Source organism: Thunnus albacares, chromosome 9 (assembly GCF_914725855.1).
Source record: "Thunnus albacares chromosome 9, fThuAlb1.1, whole genome shotgun sequence".
In the NCBI taxonomy this organism is placed as follows: Eukaryota; Metazoa; Chordata; class Actinopteri; order Scombriformes; family Scombridae; genus Thunnus; species Thunnus albacares.
In genome coordinates this window covers 24,416,213-24,439,208 of record NC_058114.1, presented here as the reverse complement: position 1 = coordinate 24,439,208, position 22,996 = coordinate 24,416,213, and the positions used below count along the sequence as shown (strand labels likewise).

The window sequence follows — 22,996 nt, the reverse complement described above, 5'->3', positions numbered from 1 at the left end:
GGCAGCTGGGAGTGCTGCCTGCTCGACCCTGCCTACCTGGACTGAGCTTCCAAGAAGACATAAAAGACTGCCCCTCTGGGAGTCTCACTCTCTCTCTCACCCTCAGCTTACTTCCTTTGTTTGGTTTGCTGCACCAGCCAACACGCTTTATATCATATTTTCACTCATCTACACACTTCTAAAACGATTGATGTCTCTCCTACCTACACACCCTATCAGTTAGTTAATATGTTTATTTGAATGAGTTAAATAGATTACTTTTTGACTGATATGCCAGTGTGTGGCCTCCCTTCTTGTTGCCAGCCTTGACCCAGGTAGTAACAAGCATGATGTTCATTTTGTAAATGATGGTCCCATTGAGAGTAAAATAGACGTTAAAGCAGGATATCTTTTAGGGTGTGGCTACCTTGTGATTGACAAGTCGCTACCACGGCACTGCGTGAGGTGCTGTAGTTGGACCCTCCCCAGCTCCACACTCTTGCCCAAATATGGTCACTTCTCATCACTTCTGGCTCCAAAAAACCAAGATGCTGATGGTCAAAATGTCAAAATCGAAGCTTCAAAATGGGCGTCCACAAACCAATGGGTGACGTCACAGTGGCTATGTCCACTATTTTTATACAGTCTATGGCTATGACAGTCTGTTAAATTGTCATTTAGAAAACATCCAGTGGTCAGTCATGCTATTGTACCATCAATGCCATCGACAGACTTAATAGGAGCCAAAGACAGACACCGTAATCATGAAATCAATAGTCTGTCTGTGTGTGTCTCTGCAGCCTCTGCCACTCTTATCAGGTTGTCATTGCTGATGAGTGCTGTGTTTAAATGCATCAGTTTTACTGTCACGGACAATTGTTACAGTACATGAAGACAATACATGAGATTCTCACACATGTACACACAGACACACAGAATTGGTCACCTGTCACTTATTTCTCTTGACAATAAATACAGACATGGCAGGGTGAAGTCTTTAGAAATTCAAACTCCTCCTAGTATATTTAACTTTGCTGTCCTCCTGAAACATCAGGAGCAGTTATTGCATTAGTTAATCAATTCAGAATTGACCGTTAAAACCTCTAACTCTGAGCAGCAATTGTCCAATCATGTCTTATCAACCCTAACTTGACATGGCAGGCCTGTCAAGATTTGGATTTCTCTGCATTTTGAGGCCTTTTGCAGGAGGCTGAAATAAGAGTGATAAGGAGTTTGAGGGTTGTGTTTTTTGACTTGCCTTTTCAAAACCAAGAACACAAGCAAAAGTGTAACCTAGCATTACTTCAATGGTAAGGGCCATTTCATAATACATTGTTTTGTGGGGTTACACATTACATAAAAGAACCCTGTTCATGAAAACACAGCTGCTGTAAGTACTTCACTACTGTGTGGAATCTGGTCAGAGTTTAGGGTCACATTAGCAGCTCTGCTTCAGCAACCCTCACACTTCATCCTAAACACCTTTTTTCTTGTAATATTAGACGTGAAACATACTTGAATTTTTCCTTATCCTACTCATAATACTAAGGCTAACCCACTCATGGAGGTGGTTGGCTTTATCAGCTAGAAACTACAGCTGACAAAATCTGCTTGCCACAGTTGTCATTTCAACTGGAAAAATCAAGTCACTAACTAGAAATGATAAGCCTGCCTTTGTCTACCTCTGTCTGGAAGGAGATGAGGCAGGGGCCCATTGTTTCAAAGAATACTTAGAATCTTTTTTGCTATAAATTTCACACCATTATCATTGTAAACTGCACATGTGAGACTATGGAAAGATCTACAGAAGTAACAGTAACTAGGGGGAAAGGTGCTTAGCGAACAGTCAATTCCTACTCTTGTTTTTAATGATTAAAATGCCTGTCATTTAATGCCTGTATTCATTCATATGCCTTTAAAATACTTGTTTTTAACTTGAGAAGTCTGATTTGCTCTTTTTTGTTCTTTTATTTTCCATTTCATGCTTGGATATTAAGCGCGAGTGCTCCCTTGGGTTTTTTTCTCACCTTGACAATTTTTATTTGTTGTGCTTGCCTTTTGTGTATATTCTTTATATGAAAAGAAAATGATGTTGGTGTTTATGAAGGCTGAGGCATGTCCTCTGCACCCACCTGCTGTTTCATTTGAGACACAATCACACCCAAAGTCAATTTCCTCTGACTCGTTTCTAACGCTTTTGTCACACCGAAAAGTTTCCTAAAACATATTCAGCAAATTTAACCAAGTTGTGCTCCTGCTGTCGCCGGTAGTCAGAGAGCAATCAAACAGTCACAGCTAAAAGCCTAGAGAGATGCAGTCGCATTCCCTCTCTACTATTATCTCATCTCGAGTGAACTCAAAAGACTTCAGCTGTGAACTCTGAGTGAGGGGAATGACTCGGTCACAATTAGGATAGGTGGCTCAGTCTCAGAAGAGGCCTGCTGGCTGTGAAGATGCTCAATAGTTTACCCGCTGCTCTCCCCTCAGGCGTTGTGCTCGCTGCTGAGCCAAGAGACAGCTGGCAGAAACCTCTCTTAAATCACTCATCTTCATAATTAAGACTCACAATTATAAGGTTGCGACTTTGTCTGTCTGTCTGCCCTTGGGGCTCCAACTAGAAAGACGGCTGAGGGGAGGGGAGAGAGCAGATGAAAAGGGGGAGTCAAAATCGAAGAGAGACAGATGCCTCTGAGGGTGAGGGTCAATGTGTTTGAAACTTGAAGAGGAGAAATGTGTTTGCGCACGCATTCAAAACTCAAAGTGTTGCGAGAGAGCCTTGGAGAAAGCCTGATGCCTCCAAAAGAGACAGAGCAAAAACTGACCAGTCTCAAAGGATGTGCAGAGAGAAAGCTGCTCCCTCACAGAAACAAGACACAAAGACAAACATACACATCCCAGAGGGTGACCATCACAAATGAATTTTTATGTGGTGTTCGGTAAAAAAAAATAAATAAATAAAAAGTCTGCTTAAACTTTCCAAAAAACTGAACAGAACTTCATCAGTGTAAAATCCATTCATACCAACTCATAAAGGTTGATATAAATCTTTTCGTTTTAGACCTAATAATCCCTGCAGAGGCAAAGAAAAAGCGACAACATAGAAGACAGAACAGTAGATCAGTCTCTGTTTTCTAGCCTGAATTCAGTACCTTATCAGTTCTTCAATCAATTTTGAGCAAGTTTTCTACACCTGTCACACAGCTGAACCTTTACACAACTGTAATTACACTGTCTCTGGGAATCAATGTTGATTTGAATTACTGTGAGAGGGGCCTCTGTCTGCCCTTTCATTCATCCAACCATGGTCAATCCATTTTCCAGGACAGATAGAAATAAAAGAGGCCCGTGGCAGCCTGACATCTATGAAACGACAGGGGTTTGATGGCTGTGACAGTTCTCTGGGCCTCCTGTCTGTCACCCTAAGCCTTCCACTGGCTGTCCGTCAACCTAACCTGTCCCTCGTCATCACAGCTCCGTGGTTCTGCAGATAATGCAACTTGTTAATTAGGCATGCAGAGATTAATTAAACTGATACAGAGGTGCAGGTTCACTATTGTTCTCTGTGCAAAGGAGTGTTGTCATTGCCAAGGTGAGAAGAGACAAACAAAGGCAGAGAATTAATGTGAACGGGATGGATTTTCTAACCTCGTGTGACTTTTATACAACCTGATCCTGCTTTAGTGTTGATGCTGCTGAAAGAAACTCTTATTCTTACTATTTGGATGTAAAAAGACAGTGAGAGTGAAGGTGGAAAAAGAATAGTGAGAGGAAAAGTTTAGTGAGGACGAAAGATGAAAAAAGTACCAAAGTGAGAGTTGGTGAAGGAAAATGCAGAAACATAAAAGGATAAAAATGTTGGAGCCAGTGGTTAGGACATATAGTAATCCCAGAAGCTCCAACCTGAAGCACTGGCTTTAAAAAACACCAATTTAACCTGGCAGTAAAGGGGAAGTAAAAGAGAGCAAAGCGTTTGTTCTATCCGTCTCAATCCCCTCTTTAAAGCAGGACACAGCAGAAATGAACACAGGTGTGAACAGCTGTGAGACTCAGTCTGCCCCAGAAATGGGAACCGTTAATCTCTGCTGACCCTCTCCATCATCATCCGCTGGGACCTCAGCCACTGTCAACATCCTCAACCATACACACACACTGAGGTGAGAGAGAGAGAGAGAGAGAGAGAGAGAGAGAGAGAGTACACAGCCTTGATTCATGATCCAACTGTCATCAACATTAGTCTCTGCGAGTTGTCATGTCTGTTCTCCACCACATTTCCAGCTCATCCTGGGTTACGAGGGCATGAGTCTGATACACTGCAAAAAAAATCTATATCTTCATGCATCATTCATTTTGTATTTAAATCTGCTCTAGTCAATATTGTTATATGAAAAATGGATCAAATAACAATTTGTAATGTGAGTTGCCTGGAGTGATGAATCCACAGTGAATTATCACCTGATTCTACATTTCCCTACAGCTAGTCGCAGCGTTTTAACTTCTTTCATCTTATTGTTTTGGTTTTAAGGTTCAGCAATTTACTGTTCTGGTTCACTTTCACCATTTTCAGTAAAAAATCTCTGTTAAACCCACTGTACACTACCAGGCTAACACCAACTCATCCTGATAATTAAACGATAGTGTAGGTCCAAAATTCAACTGGCAAAAAATGACCTATGGTTACGTTTACGCAATCTGGCAACCATGGCAAGAACCACCAGAGGACCTCTAGAATGACCCAAAAGACCAAAACCATTACAAATCACTGTTAAACAATAATTAACAATAATAACAATAACAATAATATGGCTGCTAGATGGCGTAAACGTAAATATAGGTGGTTTTGTTGGCCTGAATTTTAGACCTATACTGTTGTTTCTCTTGTGAGGACGGGCTGAAACGGCAGGCAGAACAAAGCGATATTTAACTCAGGAGATGGTGGAGACAAAAACAAAGCTAAAAAGGTGAGTTAATATTTGACATTTGCCAGGTGGCCAGAACCATGATTCAAAATGAATGCTAATGATGCTGATCCGTCAGGATGGATGATAATCATCCATCCTGACGCCCTCCTAGGACTTTTTTTGGAAATACAACAAAGTCATGCTACTTCTATCTTTGCTACTGAGAACAAGAACAACATTTGTAAACAATGGTCATTTTCAGCATTTCAACGAAAAGACCAACAGATTTGTTCTTCTGGAGAGGAAAGTCTCTTCAAGAATGATACTTCAATTCTGGATATTATTCTGTCCCGTTTCAATATACTGACTGAAACCCTTTTCTCGAAAATTCCTGCCACATTTTTCCTTTTTTCATGACATTTATGTTTTTTGCAGTGTACCCAAACTCTGTGCATGGACTTGTCATATCTTGTGCTTCCTATAACATATGAGGGGGCAACTGGATCTGGATAGATAGCCTGCTCCCTCCCTCTCTGCATGCCTGGTTGACAGCATAATTTCTCCTCATTAGGTTGGAACAGAAACAGTCTAGCAAGAGGATCTTTCCCTACGCTGCATCACCTTGATTCACTCACAGTACGCATTCATACAGCGACACAAACTATGAGAGGAAGGCAAAGCAAACATGGGACTCCTGTTCTGAGCTGAGACAAACTGATATCAAATATTCAGATTAACCCTTGACAATGACAGGTGTGGATGTCTGACACAACAAGAGCTGTTTGAGATTTTGAAAAGTGACTGATGTGTAATGCGATGTGATGGATCCGACAAAGACGTGTTTTCCATTTTCCTCTGGGGGCTCAGCATCTGATCTAAAGTAACTGTCTTACACTGACAAGAAGATACAAGGCTAACAATCAAATAATTCAAATACAACTGCTCTGATTCAAAGAAAATCAATTAAATCTGTTTCAGAATAACTCGCTTTAAGTCAAGTACTTACAAAGAGCAAACAAAAAGCAGCAGAGTCAAGAAATAAACACTGAGTATTTGTAAAAAATAACGTGTTCAACAGACAAAGGCTCAAGTCAACAACATGGATGTCCTTCCTTGACTCGTCTGATTTTGATACGGCATTTTCAATTATGTCGTCCCTATTTACAGTTTGTACTAAACCACCTCTGTCCGAAGAATGTTCGGTGTGGATCTCAAAGGTATATTTTTTATTTCAAAAACAGGTCAGCGTAGCCCCATGTTTCAGGTCATCGTTGAGCTTGGCGGGAGAGTAACTGGGTCAAGTAAGAGGGCGGGTGAGAAACAGACGAGTAAGACGAGAAAGTACAACAGAAAAAGGAAAGTAAAAAGAGTACAAAGGGATTGTTATTGTCCTGGTGACGCCTGGCAGCAATTTGGCAGGCCTCAGAGTTGACTATGATACAGGCTGACTCGAGAGAGCCAGGGGTGGAACTAAGGGCAGGGCAGTGCAGGGGGGTGGGGGGTGGGGGGCTTGGGCTGAGAGTTTAAGGTCGTGAAGTGGTGTTTGGGCGAATTGGGGCGAGAGGAAGGGACGACAGGGAAACAGGCAAACTGCAGTTGGCAGGAGGAGAGGAAAGGAAAAGGGATGGGTTTGTTTTTTTTTTGGTTCAGAAGTGGGCATGGTTGTGACCCTGACCCAGCTCGCCTCCATGGTGCCCTCCCTCTCTGTGGCCGTGCTTCTTGTGCTTCCTGCGCTCCCTCCTGCCCTTGTGGTGGTGACGCCGGTAACGGTGGGCTCGTCGGGCTGGTGGAGAAAAAAACAGAGGGTAAGAAGGAAAAGATGGTGAAATAAAAGAAAGGGCAGGCGATTTATTAAAGGAAGCAAACATAAGTCAGGGATGGAAATGAAACATGAAAGGCGAGAGTGAAAAAAATGATGTAAGAGGGAGATGAATCACTGACAAGCATTAGAAGCGTTCAGGCAGACAGTCAGAGGGAGGTGAAACCAGGTAAGAGGCGAGGGAAACGGCATCAAAAAGCAGGAAGGTCAAAATACATGTTATCTGTAGAAGGTTTACCACACTGAGGGAATCTGTTTAATCTCACATTCAGTGGACTGGGTGCCTTTAGCAAGAGCACAGAGAGCTAGCCACCCACTCACAGCCTCACTATAAGCTTGTTCCTGGGGTGTGCTGCCAAATTAGGTTGCTCTGTCCCTTTCTGGATTTTGCCAACAAAGAAACGTCGCCTGCAATGAATGATAACGGCACTATAACTCCCGGCCATAAAAACAACTCTGTCCAAAGATAAAGAGTCATAAGAAAAGGAATCTTTATCACTTCCAACAGAAGCTACATTATTTCAGTATTTCATCATTACTGTCATATTGTGAGCAGAGTGAAATGAAATACAAAGCAGTTTGTTGAATATTTATATAGATCAACCCTTTATATCTCCTGGGGAAAAAGCAAGTACAAAAATTATGCTGAGTTATGACATCATTCTGTCATAGTCTGAGTGAGTCCTTTAAAATCATTTGAGTAAAAGACTATTTTAAGGCTCAAAGGAGATAAATTGTAAGAAAGTTGCATAATACAAGAATGTTATCACGCTAAAATAAGAAGTAGCTTCAACCATGAACGAAAGACTGCGGTGACACTGCAATGTCATCATTTCACTCCATCTAAACAACAATCTGAGCAGATATGAGAATATTTGGAGCACTTAAAGTGTTTTATTCTTGCTGTATGATATGGATTATGAGAGTTGTATTTCATTTTGGTTTAACATTTTATTTCCTAGTGCACATCTTTTTGTAACGGTCAACCAGTTGCAAAAAAACTGTTTTAAAAAGTCTAAAGAAAAAAAAAATCCCACCTCAAGCATGAAGAACTTCAAAGGAGACCCCACCACTTCTAAGTAAGCCCGGGGGATTTAATTCAGTCTGCAACCTCAGTAATCTTTTTGCTTGCAATTATTAATAATGAGAGCAGGGATAGCAAGCTTGAATGCACATGGTGACAGAAGCTCCCGAGGGCGGTTAATGTAGGAGGTTCGGTCTTGAGGACCTATGGTGGCGTGCATGCTAAAAATAAGAAAATGTAAATGTGAAAAATGACCTAATAAATGGAAATACTGCTTTGAGTCTTGTTGTCTGCTGCCCCGCTCTGTGAAAAATCCTGCCGTGAAAACTCACATTTTATGCAGATGATTTTAGGCCGGTCCCACTTGCCATTGGCACGGCACTTAGCGGTGGGCACATGGCGCTGCAGGAAGCCGTCGGCACACTGGTAGCGCACTACGGAGTGGATGTCATAGTGGGAGCGCTTCCGACCAATCAGGAAGGCATTATCCACAGTGGGAGGGGCTCCGCAAAGCACTGTAGGGGCAAAGAAAGACACAGTACGAGACAGAATATTAATCAGTTCACTTTTGTTTTCCTCCTGTGAGATTATTATATATTCAACAAACGAAATCCATGTGGGATAATGACTTTTACTTGTACACCTTATCAGTGTGTTTCATGAAAACATTTCAGTGTCCCTAATGGTTTTTACATTCAGTAAGTAGGATAAACACTAAAACATTCCTTTGAGAACCACTCACAGCACAATCATCAAAATGTGGTCTGCAGGACAGTGTGTCTGTTCAAGTCTGTGAGAGAGCGAGTGAGTGAGTGAGTGAGTGAGTGAGTGAGTTGTAAAAGTAACAGCATTTTAGACACATAAAGAGTCAAAGTAGAATCAGAAAAAATGTTTACACAAGCTGAGATGGAAGGAGGACTGACACTCTGGTCAGAGACTGACAAGATGGACAAACACTCAGATAAACTTCACAGATTTTCCAACTCTCCTGTCAGGGGGGTGCCAGTCTCCTTTGTGGAGGTGGCAGGTGGGGGTGTACTGCAGTAACTCTGGGAATCCCTAGATGGCAGTCCTGCAGCTGAAGCCCCAGCATTTCCTGCCCTTCAACATGCAGTAATGTGTAACAAAATCATGGAAAAGGTTTTAGTTTTTAGTCACCTCCTTGGATGTCCTGCAGTGCCGCTAATTTATTATTTTAGTTTAATTAATGGTCAGGAGAAAGCAAAAGCCCTTCTGAGTCAAACATGTGGGGGAAAAGAGCTATTACCAACAAATTAGGCCTAAATACTGAAGGTCAAAAAATTATTACAGATATTCACATTTAACTTCTTTATAATATCCATATTCACATTTTCACATCCCGTGTTCCATATGCAGTTTTTTTTAAATGGATGTCCTGATTTCTTTGCATAAATTTGTTCTTTAAAATGTTCCTATTTTGCATGATGCAACCACCAAGCTATCCTGGCAGCATCTTCTCAGATGTTTTTAGCTACGAAATAAATTTCGTGTAATCACTTTGCTTCAGTTTTTGCCTAATTGATGATGAAATACAGTAAACATACTTGTAGGCTCTGGTCACTATTACCCTACTAATGCCAATCTGGTCTGGACCTATCAGTCCTAACCTGTACACCAACCCAACTGCACTCCTCATCTGAGTCCCAGTTTCAGCTCCTTTCAGACAGGAACCTAAGAGACTAGGGCTAATAGTTTGTGGGGTTAAGGGTCGTAGAAACCTGTTTGAATAAGAAAAAACTTGCATGCTGCCCTTATCAAAGGTATTATTTTCCAGTACCAAAAATTACCACTTATCCCATCCTTGAACGTGATTTACATACTTAAGTGGTGAAAGCAGTCATGAGAGGACTTAATCAGCAATCAGAAAATGCTCAATTCCCTTGTCCTTCTCCTAATACCTCTTAAATTCTTAATAAGGGAAAGCAATGTCATTAACTCTGATGAAAGGTTTAATGCCGCATTTACAGTTTAATGTGTTGTGGAGGGAAGATGGCAATAAGTACTTCCCTCCTCACTTGAGACAATCACTGACTCCACAAAAATGGAAGGCTAAAAGGTAGATTTCCATTAGGCTTCACCTATGTACACCGTTGAATGATTTCTCACAGTCGGAGGAAGCAACGTATTGAAGAAGGGATAACAGAAAATGTCACTAAACTCAGAAAAAGCAAATAGAGTCATGGTTTTAAAGGAGACCCTTTAAAGGTGTAGTGTGTAGAATTTAATGGCATCTAGCTGAATGGACTTGGTAGAAGTGGAATATAATACTCATCAGTATGTTTTAATTAATGTATAATCCCATGAGAATAAGAATTGCTTTTGTTTTTGTTACCTTAGAACGAGCCCTTTATATCTACATCATAGATGTATAAAGAGAACTGGATACAGCGTCAGAGGCGGGGCCCCGTTCATTCTTATGAAAGTTGCTCAGTGGTGCATGAAGCCAAAAAAGCACTTCCCGCTGTAAAGAAATACCTGGATCAAAACATACTGTGCACGCTCTATGGGCCCAATGCATCCATTGAACATGCTCATTAGAGCCTTCCACTGGCCGAGACTGCTAACTATCATGCTGCTCCTCTGGACTTTCGAAACGTGATCAGACCGAATGGATCAAATTCTGCTAGAGCAATGAATCATTTCACAGAGGTTGTGGTTATGGTGAGGTTGTGGTTATAGTGAGGTTATGGAGAAAAGTTTTTTTGGGCCCAATTGCATCACAGTGACATTGTAATTACATGGTTTTAATTACTGATTGTTTAACAATATTAACCCACTACTAGCATGTCTCTATGTGTCTGGTAGTTGGTGAGCTGCATATATTGATAGACAATAATTTTGCTTACATGATGAGACTGGTTTATAGAAACTATGTAATGTGGGTTGCTTTCCTTGCAAAGGCAGATTTTGGAAATTCAGAGCATATTCCCATTTCTCTCAAGATGGTGGTTATAGTTAAAGCTGCACTAATCAATACGTTTATATCAATAACGGATCAATAGTACGCCTGTAATGTGGAACGTGTCGCTCATAGTGATGAACCCATATAGAACTGTCGTCAGCTCTGTGGAGTGTTTTAGCATCTTTCAGCTCATTGTTTTGGTTTTACGACTTGTAACTTAAATGCTTTGGTTCACTCATACAGCTCTGATCACCCTCATTTACAGATGTAGCCGATTTCAGTGAAAAAGCTCTGAGAAACCCGTTGTATGCTACCTGTGTCCTGCAATCATGAGATACACTTGCAATAGCCACAAACACACACAAATATTGACATTGGCTATTTTAGAAAGTAAAATAAGTGTCAAGTAAGGAGAAAAAAAATTATAATCATCTAAAGAGTAAAAATAAAAGAAATATGAAAGTGCAAGGGATAAGATGGGGTCCCAATGAAGAGAAAAGAAGAGAGAAAGCTGAGGAGGAGTGATTATATATTTGTTCAGAGGAAAAAGAAGCAGATGATATCGTCACTGTGGATTGAGTAGTGTTCTTAGCATAGTGTATACTCGTGTATATTTAAAATCTAGGTAAATAATGTAAATTTGAATAATGCCGTATGTGTTCATTTAGGGTATTTTAGTTTAGCCTACATTAGGAGATACAAGTTGCATACAGGCGTTGTGGTATACTTGAAAACAGCACGTTTCTAGAAGTATTTTCTGTGCCTGTCTTTGTGGCAGGGGGTTCTCAGTGTGAGTTAGCAGCATGGGGGAGTGCTGCAGACAGCTAGATGCTGGCTCCTCCCAGCACTTCTATGTGACCTCAAAGCATCTGCGCACCTACTGGCATCATGTTAAGAGTGAATCAGAGAGACATGAAAGTGCGTGTAATCTCAGTAATACACTACTGGGAGTGAGTCTTACGCGGTGGTGGTAATTTTTTTTTTACAGTATCATCGCATAATGCGCATCCCAAACCATTACCATCATTAGTGTAGGTAATAAATAAATGTGAAATGTATGATTTCTTCAAACTTTATTTGCATCTGTTTTTGACAAGTTCAAATTTCCTTCGTCATGAATCTCTGGTCCAAGATTTATGTCTTTTGAGCTAGTGAGCAGTGAAGTGTAGTGAGAGAGCATGTCCTTGGAGGCCTGGTGGGTGATGGACTTCTGCTGTGACACCGCACACACCTCCTCGCAGCATTATCTGTAGCATCCTGTCTTATCAAAGTGATAAGACAGGATCCTGTGGGGAGGTCTGTGGCTGCTCAGTTGGTATTAGTGAAGAGCACCGTCATCTTCAATTTCTCTTCCCTACTCTCTGTGAAAAGCCGGATTCATCATCAACACTAAAACCCAAATCAAAATGAGCATTAATAATATATTGAAAATGTAATTATACACACAAGTTCAGCCTTGGTTAAGCACGAGCACATCCTCCCTCCCCTGTATCCCCCCGCCGGTCCCTTCTGAACAGAACATTGTTTTCCTCCTTTACTTCAGAATACATTTCAGGAATGGCAGGTTTATTCTACATGATGTGTATCCCACAATGATTACATCACACACCATTGGACATGTCAGCTGTTAAAGGTACCGACAACAGCCTATCATTTCCCAAAACACTCACTGTGCTCACTGAGTATGTCATGTAAAATTAGATTTCCTCCCTTTGCATGTAATAACCCATCAAAATAGTTGAATAATAATATAATACTTACTTAAATGTGCTGTTGTGGGTGAATTCCCTCTCATCCTCGATAGAAGAGCTTACAGGCAGAGGACTGTATGACTGTCTTGTCACTATAATCCAAATGTTGCTCCAAAACTTGATCTGTGTTCAGTTTTTCATGAAATCTAACTTTTTGTGATCCTGTCTTATATTGATCCAGCAGTCAATTTATGCCTTTTAATGTTAAATGTCTGTTATTAAACTCCAGAAAAAGTCACTCCAGATCACAAAGCTCACTTTTGTGAAAATTTAGATTTCTGATTGGCCTACAGACCTCATGTGATGTTTTAATAATCTGAAAAACTTTCTCTGCAACACAATATGAAACCACAAAAAAAAGGCACATCTGTTGAACATCTTTTACACCTTTACAAAGAGAATTAGCTTTCCAGATAGGCTGAGGTAAAGATTGTTGGCAATTTCTGAAAAATATGTATGAAATCAGAGGGAAAAGCCTAACCAGCAGGTTTAACGGGGTTGAATGCATGCGTGTGATTGATGATTGGAGGCTTGTGTGAGTGATTTTTTACAGAATAATAATATGTGTGATGAGTCTGCCTCTCTTTCCCGGAGATCTCACCATCACATCTCATCCTTCTCATCAGCTGACAGTCTCACCTCTTTTCAGTTGTATAAAAAAGATGTCATTGCCATCTGCATGACATGTCACAATGACTGATTAAGGTGTCCGATGGGCTCACGTGCTGTTGTTATCACATAATCAAGCCTGGGGGGCCGTCGATGAGCGGACAAACAGAGAACATGGGCTCGGAGCATTCGAAATCAGGCAGAGAATGCTCAGCGTGGAGCTGTCAAACTCCATTGATAAAACAAGACATTACATGGGGTTAGTTACAGTAGAGTGAAAAAGAGGCTACCGGGAAAGTCGGGGAAGATGAAAAGATGCTGGTGATTGTAACTGACTGATTAAGGTCAGAGGTGGGCTGGATACTGGGGACTTGTGACAGTGTGAATCAGAAGTGGCGCAACACCTTTCTTGCAAGGGAAATACCTTTTCTTTCATACAAGAATAGAGCAGGATGTGTAAGAATACGTGCTTGTTGCCTACTGCTTTAGAAGTATGTTCTCTTGGCTTATGGCCTCTGATGAGAAACCATCTGTTAAAGCAAAACAATTTGCTTAAATTAACATAATGACCATTAGGAAGGCCTTTGAGGCATTTATGTTCAAGCTTGTCCAATACTGAACGATGAAGAGGAATGATAAAGGAAGCTGTTCTATTTAGCTCTACAGGGCAGTAGGTTAAACACACTCAGTAAAGATCTGATTATATTCTAAAGTATTAGCTGACTAATATCTTTATCCCTATCAACAACCATGTTCAGATCAAGAAGGAATTTTTTGGATAATCCTGATCAACAGCTAAACAAAGTTTGTTTTATCCTAATTTCCAGGGTATGTTTTGAGGCTCCAGCCACCATCTTATGTCCCAGTATTTCTCTAAACCAGTCTCCCACTAATCTCCACCTAGATATTAATATGTCTGTCTTCTTGCCATTGGTCATAACTTTGACCTGTATGCAAATGTGTGGTAAAAATATGCTCTAATAGGCTCTCAGAGGAGCATGTAGTGGCCTAACTCCAACGCCTTGCTGTACCAAGTCGGGTCAGCAGCAACGGAGGACGTGAAGCGTATAAAGGAACTTAACCAACCGATAAGTTTGCTCACTTCGTTTTGCTGAGTTTAAGTTTCCCGGACATCAAGTGCTTTTCTGCCTCAAGACGTGCTTCGCCTTACTAAAACAGAACATTTGGCAGAGGAAATGAACCCGCGATACGGATGTTCAGAATCACCTAAAGCCACATGTGCTGTCAGTTTCTTGTGAGCTGCTTTGCATAAAAACACAAAAGCGTCGAGAACATTCCATCACCTCTCACTTTCTATCTCACGATCCTCGTTTAAAGACTGCATAGGATTTCAGACTAAAGAACTGACAGCAGAGCAAAGTTGTTTCTCCTTTGCCCCTTTTCTCATTCTCTGCCTCCTTCTGTCCGACTCCTCACTGCCTCGCTCTTTAAATCCCGTGTCTCTCCCTCCTTGCAGCCTGTTTCGCTTTCTTTTCAGTGTTCCTCTTTTACATCCTGCTAGTATCTCTGCCTCCTTATCTCTCTGTCAGTCATCTTAATCACTTGTTGAAGCTGCAACACACTCGATGTCGCTCTCTACTTTCTATTCCCCTCGCTGTCCTCACCTGTTCCCTTCTTGCAGACGTAGGGTAGATTGTAGTTGCAAGGCACGTCATTCCATTTGCCATTCTCATGAGCGATCATAACCACGCAGTCTTCTCCTCCAGCAAAGAAGTTGTCTGGCTGGTTTTCACGCCAGTTCTCATATTGCTGCACACAAAAGAACACAGACATAAAGTTGAGTAAACAAATCTTAGAAATCAGTGCAGATTTCTGTTTTTCAAAGTTATTTTGTCCCTTCACATCAGACATGATTGGTCTACTTCTGGGCAGAACATGATTTCTTTTTCTTCCCTGGTTGTCTGTTTCATTTTCCTCTTTTGACTCTGAGATGTTGTTGTGTTGTATATAATTATGGGATAAAAACATTCTGTGCAGATCAATATGGAACAGAAGTTCAACCTGTGCATTCTGCCATTATCAGTAGACACAGCTGTATGTATAACAACCAAGCCATGAAAATCTCAAGGTAGACATAACAGAGAACATTTTTGTAGGGATCACAAAAAAACCAAAACAACAACTCACGAATTACTATTTTTTCCAACAAACTGTGTTTCAGGATGTTTCCAGCAGCAATAATGAGCGTCTCAGAATTTTGGTTAATCCTCACAAATGGATTATGTTTTTCTAGGGCCTTAAATGTGACTGGAAACAGCTGAATAGAAAAGAAACAGACACAGCGGCTCCCTTACCAGGTCCATCTTGTCGGTCCACTGAAAGTCGTCCTCCACTGTACGATCATTTAACCCGATCCAGGTGTTGTCATGGCTTAGACCTGAGAAGGAGGGAACGTACAGGGAGACATGAATACACAGAAAAAATATGGACACACACATACACAAAACACAGTCATAAGGTAGTCCACTAAGTAGCACCTTTTTATCAACAGTTTAATACAATCTAATACAAAAACCTGAAAAATTATGGGATTAAAAATGTGGATCAACACCATATTGTCAGAATAAATTAAGTATCTGATTGCAAAAGATTTCACAGGTGTCTGTGATATTGTGACCAACCATTGTATATGACTGCACATCATATTTCTTTGTGGGTAGAGCACTGAGACAACCATGTCAGGAAAACAGGGTTTTAAGTCTTTATAAAGCTATCCACATTACAATATGTGCATTCATGGTGTGAATACACATCCAATTAGTGTCCACCAAGGTTATGTCAAAGGGGTACTTCAGTAACTCAGCACTGCACTTTCATCATCTTAAGCGACAAAAAAAAACGAGTAAAAAAACTTGAAGAACAGACTGAGATATCTTGACTTAGTTCCTGGTATGAGTCAAGCTCCAAAAAAAACACATCCTACAATTCCCATAATGCAACCAATAGAATCTTTTCATTAGACCCTCACTGCCTCATTAGACCATCACTTTTCAGGATCCTTTTAATTTATGCAAAGCGTCTTTGAGTACTTTGAAAAGTGCTCTATAAATGCCCATGTCTTTTAAGTTCCACATCCTCTGGGTGTTATGCTGCCTCTCTGTTTCAAAATTGTCTCAGAAATCTCCAGACTCAAGCTAAGAAAATAAACCCTGATGACATCATCAGGGTGATTATAGACATTATACAACATCTGTGAAGATTCTCAGTCATCTAGGTCATGGTTATCCAAGGTTATTTGAAGAGGCTCATCCAAGCACCTTGGATGAGAGGTGAAACGTCTTCAAATATTTTCAAGCAAGTCCAGTTGTCCTTCAAGTCCTTCGATTCAACCCTCCTTGGATAGGACATTACACAATTGTTTTCACAGGCTGGTTAGGACTCTCCATTATTGGAAAGCTGGTAACACATCTTTGTGTGTAAAACCTCTTTCATATGACATATTGTACTGAAGGTAATTCTTCTTTGTGTAACAGGCTCCACACATGAAGCTTGACTCAGTCCTGGAGCTGAAAGGCAGCAGGCATAGCGCTGACGTCTTCCCTCTCTGGCTCAGCTGAGAGACGAGCAGTAATGGAGATATACGGTTTCTGTCTGTGATGCCCTTGTGATGAGATTTTTGTTTGTGTGTGAAAGGAAATTTCACTAATGGTGTTTTGGGTTAATCTCTTTTGTGTGTGTGCGGGGGCTTTCTGTGTGCATGGTCGTACAGGCGCGCGCACATGCCCATGCACATATCTAATGGAATTTCAATCATGGTGTATCTGATTAACATCATTACCAGGCCCATTAATCTTCCTAATGACTCTGATCCCCTTATTGCAGGGGTGGAGACGTCCATTTTCGAGGCAATTAAACACACTTTTTGGTAACTGTGTGCATGTAGGAGAAAGACGGGCGCTAGATGGATTGCACTGTCCTGGCATCTGTCCGAGACAGAAGGTGGATCAAATATTACAGAGGCTTGCTGATGGTGATCGGGCCTTATTACAACACAAGTGGCTGTGGAGCGCTGCCAGAGGCTGAAAAGCTAAGAATGAGTAGATGAAGGTTTTTATGAGGCACCAAAGGAAGACTGTATGGATATTAGCCTGGTAATACCGCCTGGCACAGCTGAACTGCTCACTGTGGCCAAATATTTAAGTCCACCATAAGCGCCAGTGGAACCCAAAAAGCCTGCAGTAAAACCAAAGTGTAGCAATGTTTTGTACTGTACCTCTCTCCTATGCCAAAAATTCAAAAAATATTTGCAAATACTTCAGGACAACATGCTTAACAGATGGACTGCACTACACATGATGGACAGCTCAACCCACCTCCACAATCAACTCTCCATAATGCTAATATTAATCCTAAAAAAATGATTGAACCTAATATATTTACTAAGTCTGTCACAAATTACTATCAGATGTGCGAACTTTTGCATCACCATTTTTTGTGGGACATTTACTAAGACTATAAATGTAACAGCCACAGTTCATCTGATTTCCTGCTATGTAAGAATTGCTTCTGGGCTGTTTTGAAGTGCATTGTGCATGTCTGGAAAGGAGCTCAAAAGTGTTTTGTGCTGTTGAACCTGGAACAGTGATTGAAGAGATCCTGATGTTGTGAAAGGACCACAACAAATTTTCTGATAGTGTGAGCTTAACAAAAAGATCAGTGATTGAATGAGTTATGAAAAATCTGATTTTTAGTAAAAACTTTAAACTCCTTTGACAAGATAAAAAGAGCTGCAGATTAGGTGCAGAGACTGTATGCATTTCCATTCCTGTCTCCCATATTTTGCACCTCTAAACAGGAATGCCTTAAAATACATATTACATGAACCCAGACATGTGTTTAGCTCTTAAAAGGGGGTCACAAATCCTTAGTACATATCGCACAATGGATCTTAAAATTTAATTTTTCTAAATGAACAGGTGGAAAAATCTGCTCATGCCGTGTAACAATTTCACATCTTTCTCATGCAAATCAGCAAGGACTGTATTTAAATCGAGTGCAATCTTTGTCTTGATACTGGTTTTATTTTCAACATACAGAATTGAAACTCGCTTTTCTTTCACTGGACACAAATGGAATTACCTCACCTGCTGTAGGGATTTTTCACCTGACAAATCACATTCTAAGAGAGAATATGATCGTATATTAAATGTTTTGTCACAGACATTCGCATCAGAGCCTATAGTACCATTTACTGCGATAAATGGTGATATATATTTATTGGGCTCAACATGCACCGCTCCTGAGGGCGTTATTCAGCAGGGAGCGCAATAAACCCCTTCAGGGGCCGCTCCGACATTTATCACTGAATTATGGAATACACATAAGGCGAGAGGTGCCATCGCTAAGTACGGTAATACTAAAGCAGGAGAGTAGATATCAATCAACAGCCAGTAAAAGCGGTATGTAGCAGGTGATGGCAGACAGCAGAGTGAGAGCAGATTATAAAGACCAAATCGTTGCCATTATTTAAATTGATTGGTGTAAGAGTCACCTGATATTTCTCTGAGTTATGGAGTTGTGAAATAGCAAGAGCCGGCGAGGCAGCTTAAAAAAAATTGCACTGATTCGACTGATGATTGGAATCATCAACGCTTACGGGCCAGCGCTATTTGGAAGTGCTCCAACTAACATTGCAGAAAATTAATAGGACTTATTCCTTGCCCTAACTTATCTACCTAATTCAAAATTTCCTGCTGTGTAATCAGATAAGAACAAATACCAAGAAACATTTACATACACTGTCTGGGCCAAGTCCGTCCCCATCCTACCTTCCACTCCTCCATTTCTACCCACCTCTGACAAAGTTCTGCTCGGCGAGGCTGTGGATACTAGCCAGGTGGCCGCTGTGCTCCCTGCAGTCCTTCTCAGCGTCCTCCCAGGTGTGTCTGCGGCTGAAGTACCTGTAGCAGTGGCCGTGGAACTTCCTCCATGTGTGCTCGCAGCCCTCGGTGTCTGCAGGTGTGCGAGGGGGATTGGGAAAGATAAGAGGAAAGTAATTAAGAAAAGACAGTGATCAGTCAATGGAAAATCCATGTGGGAAGAGAAATGTGGGTTTTTTAAATCGTTAAACACCCACAGCCGACAGATGCAAAAGAATAATAGAGCTACACAGGAAAGGAGTAGGAGGATTTAACACTAAGAAGAGGGATATGACCATTATCTATTTGTTTTTTGTTTTTTTTAATTCACACACACAACAAATTCCTCTTGTCTTCCTTTTCTTTCTTCATTACCATCTTGCTTTAAGTGCTCTTTGTGACGCTCCTCTCTGTCTCTATCCCTCTCTCTGTCTCCTTCTCTTTCCTTTCATTCGACTTGGACTTTTAATCCACAGCGGAGGCAAGCCTGCGGTGAGACAGCTTAGTCCAGAGAAAGGGCGTTTTAATCTATTCAAATGACAACAATCCTTAGAAATTGCTTCCAGTGCGCGGTGCTCGCTTGGTAATTAAGCCCTGTCACAGTCCTGTCAGCACACTGACTCACCCTCCATCCTGTCCTCCCTCTCTCCCTTCATCTCTCTCATCTATTCCCCTCATCTCTCTGGGGGTTAGCTATGTGACTGTGCGCTGTACATCTCAGATGTGATATATGTGTGTATGTGTGTGTGTGTGTGTGTGAGGCTCTCCGCTCCATGCAGGATTGTCTGTGTGTGTAATGAATGCGGGTGTGCAAATGTGTGTATATCTGTATGTGTGTAAATGTATGTATAGCTGATGTGGTTCAGTCTGGATCTGTCAGGCAAGCCACCTCCAGTTTCCCCTCATGCTTAGCCCCTCCGTGCCCCCTCCCTCCCTCCTCCCCTACAGTGTTGGGATCAGGGAAAAGGCCTCAGCTTTTCCTCCAACAAATCTGAAGCGACACCAGTAAATTGGCCAGTGCAAATTGGGCCGTATGGGGCCCTGTTTAGTATGCAGAGAGATGCGGTTTAGCTAGGGAAAGGAGAGGAGAGGAGTCCGTTATGAAAGCCCTTTCATTCTGTAATATAAAGTAAAGGGCTGAAACCTTCGTACTGCATCGAGAGAGCGATAAGTGCTTTTCATTCTGTTAAGCTTTGTGGTCTCATCCATTCATGTTGTTGTTCAGGGCCTTCCGAGGTACAATGCCGTGAAGTGCAGTGATAACATTTCACGAATGCAATGCACTGGGTCATAGTAAGACTCCCCTTCTGTGGTGAAGGTACATTTCTCCTCTCAGGTCACCCTAGCTATGTGAACGGAGATCTTACAAAGCCGAGTCCGCCTACTGTCACTACTTTAAATCACTACATTAATCAATTTACATATATATTTATATATTTTCTTTCTTTCAGCATGATGCATTAGCTGCCTCAGAATCAGTGCACAATAATGGCTGCCTCCACTGAGTGTGAAAGTGACAAACACACTTACTGACAGTGAGCAATGCGTAAGAAAAACTGCTCTACAGTGTATCCAACATGCAATAGCGTGTCACAATACACTTGTATGTGTTTACAGTGTAATTCCTTTGTCATGTCTCCTACAATAAACATAAAGCTCTGTCATGTCAAAAGTCAGACACACATGGATGCGTATCTGTTCATACATTCATGCACGCGTGTTGGGTGCATGAGGGACCGGAGAGAGAAGAATGAGGAGAGTCATGTTTGCATATATCTGGGAAATTTATGGAGGCAAGTCTCTGTCCGGTTTTATCACTCTTTGATGCTCTGGTGCAATTTGACACTGTTTGAAATTCATCATTCAGCCACTGGCCTGTTTGACATGCATTCATTCAGTTTCATAGGTCTGATGGAAGTGGAGTCCTACATAGAGAAGAAGCCTATTCCTACTGTTACTGTGAGTCACAGCTAGAGCGCAGTATGGACCCTCAACACTCTTTTGGTATGGCAAGTATCGAAAACTGTCAAACACTGCAAAACTGGCAAGGAATCTCTGGTCAGATGGGTTTTTTTTTGGCATATTTTAAAATATTTTGTTAGGCAAATGTCTTGTCTCAGCTGCTTGTGTTGGCATTTAAGAACATTGGCTTCTTTTGTTAAATTCAAATAGCTTTTTAAAAAAATTACATTTCTTGAAAATACTTTTCCACAAGTATAGTTAAAGTCTGCCTCCATTCCAAAATGTGTTTTGCTTATTGTTGCTTCATTGGATATTTGAGCTTCATTGTGCAGAATGATGTATGAGCAGAGTTTGACACTAGTAGGCTGTTTTCACATTTATCTGCTGAAAGTGGAAAGTTTCTCTGTGCTCACCTTAAATCTCAGTTTGAGCATAATTTGGTTTGGCGTAACAAAGCAAAGAGATGATTGACACTAATATAGCCATTCCACTCACACCACTGGGTGACTTGCATAACTTCAGCAGGCAGAGTATCTTCAAAGAACAAAGATATTCCTCTCGTTATGGATGGTCACAGGTAGGTAATCACAACTGGAGAATAACTGGATTGCTTTAAATACACCAAGTCAGAAAGAATGGATCACTGAAGCAGTAGAAATGATTATGTTGGAAAAGGTACTGTAGCTTTTATACAGCAAAATAATGAGACAGAATACGCTGAAACCAGTAGAGGCTGGTCCATAGAGGCAGAGGAGGTTGATCCTCCTCTATTTTTTGAGAGGCAAAAGGGAGATCAAAATATAAAAAAGAATATTTGGTTGACATAAACCATTACAAATCTCAGTATTTATAAAGTATTTTTTCTCTCCTCTTTGGAAAAAAATCCATTACTGATATTCTGTTTAAAATGCTTCAGCAGCGACACCTGCAGGGCGGGAGGAGAAAGGGCAGTGTGTGAAGTGGTGGTGGGGGGGCGCAATTGGTGGAGGTGGAGTGTGGGACACAGGAGGACGAGTGCCTGCTGTCCTCCGCAGGGCGGGCTCTCTTACATTGGACTTAATGTATTTCATTTTTTTTCATGCTAATCTGTGATTGGCCATGACACGTAAAATGACGCTCCAAGGGAGGCTGTCCTCCCTTACCAATCAACAACCAGAATGAAATATTGACATCGAGTTGGTCCAATGATAGTTTCCAGATTTCATCTTCAATTCTCTCCACTATAAGGCAGAGTAGCAGCAGTAGATAACTCCTTGTGTTAGCCAACGTAACAGTTGGCTTGTTGTAGCAGCGTGAAGGACTCTTTATACATCCATGGAAGGACTGTTAAGGACTGTTGTTAAGCTAATGGGAGAAATTATCTGGATTGTGCAGCGCAGCAGCAGCAGGACACTGCCGTGGAGGCTGGAGAGAGAAGCAACCGGAGAAACAACCGGGAGAGTTAGCTTGTTTGTCATTGTTGCTAATGATATCAGACTGGTTAACCAGCAGCCATTAAGTTCTGTTAACTAACAAACAAGATGACCAACAGCTACAAATGGACGTTATGACATGAATACTTCATCTCCATGATAGAAAGAAGACGTCAGATAATGTGAGTCAGATACAGCTTCTCTCTCTCTGTCTCTTTGGGAGAGATCATATAATGTGTTGTGGGTCATGTTAGTTTGCTTGTTGAAGTTACAGTGAGCTGTCTGGACTCACTCATTCATTGGTTTTTAATTGAGTGGTTGTTCAGTCACCTGTTGATGTTGTGTGATTAGTGAATGAGTGTGCAGGAGGTCTGGCTGCTTGCTTCTGACAGTTTCTTTAGTCCGTTTTTAAGCTGAGCCGTATATTGAGTAATAAGCTTAAAGTAGTTAAAATAACAAGTGTTAACTAGTGGTGTAACTGATTGTAGTTGATCCGTGATCCGTACGGATCGCCCCCCACGGTTTGGCAGGCATATGAACTGTGGATTAATTGCAAAATTTAATGTCTCAGTTAAGACAAAGTAAACAAACTGCTGTAAGTACAAGTCATGGACAGACAGCGTGTCGCTAGCAGGGATTTTGAAGAGCAACGATCAAACCAGCTTCTAACGGGTCCGATGTGACATTGGAGTTATGTTGACCTGCTGTTTAATGTGCTGCAGCTGAGCAGCTAATTAGCA

The 22,996-nt window shown here is 41.3% G+C and overlaps 1 protein-coding gene across 5 annotated transcripts in view; it reads right to left on the bottom strand.

Moving 5' to 3' along the window:
• Positions 1–2,906: 2,906 nt before the first annotated feature.
• ncanb (neurocan b) overlaps positions 2,907–22,996 on the bottom strand; it is a 182,137-nt gene continuing 162,047 nt past the window's right edge. For all 5 annotated transcript variants that reach the window (XM_044362515.1, XM_044362517.1, XM_044362516.1 and 2 more), the window contains 5 exons: positions 18,818–18,976; positions 15,319–15,401; positions 14,629–14,773; positions 8,053–8,235; positions 2,907–6,660 (listed from right to left, as the gene is read on the bottom strand). In XM_044362515.1, coding sequence (XP_044218450.1) covers positions 6,524–6,660; positions 8,053–8,235; positions 14,629–14,773; positions 15,319–15,401; positions 18,818–18,976 — 707 coding nt within the window. In that variant the 3' untranslated portion in view covers positions 2,907–6,523. The remainder of the gene's footprint in view (positions 6,661–8,052; positions 8,236–14,628; positions 14,774–15,318; positions 15,402–18,817; positions 18,977–22,996) is intronic.